This window comes from Solanum tuberosum, unplaced genomic scaffold (genome assembly GCF_000226075.1).
Source record: "Solanum tuberosum cultivar DM 1-3 516 R44 unplaced genomic scaffold, SolTub_3.0 scf00493, whole genome shotgun sequence".
NCBI lineage: Eukaryota > Viridiplantae > Streptophyta > Magnoliopsida > Solanales > Solanaceae > Solanum > Solanum tuberosum.
The window spans coordinates 119,184-123,491 of record NW_006239430.1 but is presented as its reverse complement, the minus strand read 5'-3'; the positions used below and the strand labels follow the sequence as shown (position 1 = coordinate 123,491).

The 4,308-nt window shown below is 30.3% G+C and overlaps 1 protein-coding gene across 1 annotated transcript; it reads left to right on the top strand.

Moving 5' to 3' along the window:
- Positions 1-2,765: 2,765 nt before the first annotated feature.
- On the top strand, positions 2,766-3,495 carry LOC107058417 (uncharacterized). Its single transcript, XM_015304103.1, has 3 exons — positions 2,766-2,874; positions 2,966-3,015; positions 3,103-3,495. Exons 1-3 carry the CDS (start codon positions 2,802-2,804, stop codon positions 3,220-3,222), a joined length of 243 nt encoding a protein of 80 aa, XP_015159589.1. The 5' UTR covers positions 2,766-2,801; the 3' UTR covers positions 3,223-3,495.
- The last annotated feature ends 813 nt before the right edge of the window (positions 3,496-4,308 follow it).

Here is a 4,308-nt window from a genome sequence, read left to right as displayed (position 1 = left end):
AGGAATAAAAAGTGATATAGGAAGTAATATTGAAAACTAATGGGATTTCTAGTAATAGGGATGTAAAGTAGTGGGATATATGTAGTTTTTTTATTGTATAATTATAAGTGTATAGGACGAATATATTATGTATTTTGGCATGTGTATATACAATTTCTCACGCTTTATACAAACAGAAAACACAATTTATACAATTCTATTGTATAAAACGAGAAAGAGAGAAAGACAAAAGAGAACTGGGCAGGGTAAATATTTTTATTGTATAATTATAAGTGTATATGACGAATATATATGTATTTACATGTGTATATACAATTTTCTCTCGCTTTATACAAACAGAAATGCAATTTATACACTTCTGTGTATAAAGCGAGAGAGGCGAGCACAGAGAGAGTGAGCGAGAGAGGAGAGTGGCAAGCGAGAGTTTGAGGGAGAGAGGCGCTGGCAAACAGTTTGCTACAGGACACAATTAAATCAAAGTGTGATTATACCATTTAATTTGAATTAATAGTTTGCCATTATGTACAATTTTCCCTTAAAATAATAGATATATCCATATATTTGCTCCAAATTTTGTAGTACTACCAAAGTGTAGTAACGTGTCATTTATCTTACACATAAATAATATATTTTGTTTACATAAATAAGATTTTCAGAGAAAACAAAACATTGGCTCATTCAAAGCCGATTCAATAAGACTGGGGCGTAAAGTGAAATCTAAGAGAGGGCCCCTAATATTTTATTTTTTTCATCATATATATTTTTATTTAAAATCTACTTTTCTAATTTTTTTAGATGTGAAGTCATTAGTTACTGTTTTATAATCGATTTGTTTTTTTAATTCATTTTCAATTGATAATATAGGTAATCTATTCAATCAGTTCTCTTGAGACATTGTTGATCTTAATTAAGATTTAATCAATGTTAGTTTTGAGAAATTCTTCAGCTTAGGTGACGGTTACATGAACTTTCAACATTATTCTATAAGAAATATGTGGATTTGAAAAAGAATCAAGTCTTTTTTTTATTGAATATTTCTTTTAGATCATTATCTTCTATTTGTATTATTTCTCTTAATACTTTTAATTCAAAAAATAATCTAAACCATCAGTATCATAATATATATAATGTGTTAAAGAAAGTTCAAGGTTAATACAATGTCTTTTTTAAATTCTCATCATCTAGTGATCTCAATTTACCACTAAATAAGAAATCAAAAATATTTTTATATGATTTAATTGGTTCAAATCTATTTTGAAGTGAAAAAATAACTTTTGTTTCTTACGAAATTCAGGTTCTATATTCATCTCATCTGCAATTTCCTTGGTAGAAATCATAACACTCATCGTACATATAAAAAAAATTTCTAAAAAAATAACATTTATAGTAAAACAAAATTTAAAAAATAGAGACCCCAAAAAATATAGGACCCCAAACGATGACTTTAGTGGCCTAGGGGTTAAGACGGACCCGGGTTCATCAACCAAATAAAAACATTTATTACATAAGTTTGTGTGGAACAATTGGTCAAATAGTATATGATAATTTCTTCTTCCAAAAGTTAAACGTTTTGTAGAACATGAAGGTATAATGTGTCTAGAAGCAAGTGATTAAAAATGGAGTAATTAAAGGATTGATTAAGTAGTAGAGTCTTGCCCGACAACACGTATATCATGTGCACAGTGACAAGTACTAATTAATGAGCATTTTGTGTGGATATATAAAGCTACCTATAGGCTATACTTTCAAAAAAGAATTGAAAGATGGAAAGAATTATTACAAGTGACTATTCCACTTGTAATTAGATAATGTAAACCACACCATTCATGTCAAAGTTCATACATCAATGTAGAAATGATTATAATATTTTTGTGTTTTTTTTCCGCTCGGTATCCGATATTCTTATTGGAGCTCGATTAAATTTAGATTCGCGCTGGAAAGTCGCACATTAGGGGATAAGCACTCCCTAACAAATGTAACTCTATATCCAGAGGACTCAAACCCAAAAATTCTGATTAGAAATAAATGAGTAATTACCACTCCACCATAATTTTGTCGGTATTTTTGTGTCTTGAAATGATTCATTATATGTTCCACTAAGGCTTGACTTATATTGAGACACATCATTATTACTTGGTAACCTTCCACTACCGCAGTGTGCTCATCCTTGTTCCCCATTTTGACTTAATAAATTTCTTCATACCTACCACTTCAACCTAAATTCCATTCTCTCTTAGCCTTACTTTATTTATATAAATATATATAATCTTCAAGTTTCATATCAATGGTTCACACACACATTATCTTTTATCAAGTCACTCTATAACATATATTTAGAAAATTATTAAGATAATCTGATAAATTCTTATAATAAACATATTAGTAATCAATATGCTAAAAATAATATAATTTTGTTGGTTTTCTTTAATCAAATGGAATAGCAAAAAAGGTTAAAAATGCCTCTCTAAAATTATCTTTAAATAACCAGCTTAAACATAAAATCTGTCAAATTTAAAATTCAAAAAATCTAAAATATCTCAACAAAGCTAACAATACTTTGTGATTTGTTAGTATACACACATATGGTATATCTTAATTATAATATATGTATTGGCAAATAGTGCACGTCTTTGTATCATAAGATAGTAGCTAGAGTCAACTTTTTGACTTTATTTTGTGATTTGATTGCCGCAAGCAATAGGTACACTCAATCTCAAAGTGCTTTATATATTTTGTATATATACAATGAATGAATGTATAAAATGGGGCACTAATCTCAAAACACTTGATTAATTAGGAAAATGGCTGCCACTTTGTTTCTGGCTTTTCTTTGTTTTTCTCAAGTTATCTACTTGAATGCCATCCCAATTACAAGTAAGTAATCATATTTCAACTTAATTAACATCGATCAATATATATTATTTTTGTATGGTTACGCTGAATATACAATTATTTTCGTTGTTAGGATGCAATAGTTTGGTGTACAAAACTCAACAACATGAGAATACTCAAATGGTAACTACTTGTCTATCTTCTTTCTTTCATACAAGCAAACATCAGTTCTTTCATAATTTCTTGTTTTTTTTGTCAAATATTTATTAGGAGAATATGGAGGTCGAGAGTATGAAACTAGGTGATGCCGTCATTAGAAGAATGGATGTTGAGGTCAATGACTATCCAGGTTCTGGCGCGAATAATCGCCACACTCCGGGCCACCCCTAGAGATATGATGGATGTGTGTTCATGATTAATGAGTATGATCTTATTATATGTACTCATACTTAATGACTTTTGCATATGTATGTATGCATATATAGTTCAAGCTGAGAGCAATGCGTTCACCCACAATCTGGCCTCAGGCTAAATATGTTGAGTGTGTTTGTAATAAGTAGTGAAAGATATGTGTGCTTTAGATGTTTAGGAGTACTGTGTTATTATGGAAAGCTAATAATTAAAGGGATTCATCTTTTCTTATATACATAGTACTTGTGTTTATTATGAGATTTTTTGAGGATTAACTACCTTCATAAGCTTTATCTGGCTGGATCATATTAATTAATCATGCGAGGAACGGGAATGAGTTAATTTATTAATTAAAGAGGAACTTTCGCATATAGTCACTCAAAAATAGTCTAATTATACTCTATAGCTATAGTTTGCTAATTACGATTTGTAGCTACATGTTATAGGGAGGAGAGTGGCAAGCGAGACTGGGAGAGGGAGGAGAGAGGCGAGCGAGAGAGGGCAGAGAGTGGGAGAGGTGAATTGTATATGTATATCGGTTAGATAATTGTATACTATACATATGTATTTGTATATTCTGGTGAGAGAGATTGAGAAAGGGAGGAGAGAGGGGAGTGAGATTGGGAGAGGGAGGAGAGAGGCGAGCGAGAGAGGGCAGAGAGTGGGAGAGGTGAATTGTATATGTATATCGGTTAGATAATTGTATACTATACATATGTATTTGTATATTCTGGTGAGAGAGATTGAGAAAGGGAGGAGAGAGGGGAGTGAGATTGGGAGAGGGAGGAGAGAGGCGAGCGAGAGGGGAGAAAAATATATATAATTCACATTTCGTTTGTATAATACGCAAGTACGTTTGTATAATTCACATTTTTTTTTGTATAATTGGGTAATATAAAGTCTGGATTATACAAATATAATAAAACTCAAAATAACGAATTGATACAAACATAAACGTATGAACTTTAAACAATTATACAAAATATATTATACAAATTATATTAAATAAATTATATTATACAAAATCCAAAAACTACACGTTTATACAAACTTTTAAAAGTTATA

What these genes read in the sequence shown, in the direction of transcription:
- LOC107058417 (XM_015304103.1), top strand. Translation starts at nt 2,802, where the DNA reads ATGGCTGCCACTTTGTTTCTGGCTTTTCTTTGTTTTTCTCAAGTTATC. An exon ending in GAATGCCATCCCAATTACAA is followed by an intron (nt 2,875 to 2,965) that starts GTAAGTAATCAT and finishes TTTCGTTGTTAG; the next exon opens with GATGCAATAGTTTGGTGTAC. An exon ending in AACATGAGAATACTCAAATG is followed by an intron (nt 3,016 to 3,102) that starts GTAACTACTTGT and finishes AATATTTATTAG; the next exon opens with GAGAATATGGAGGTCGAGAG.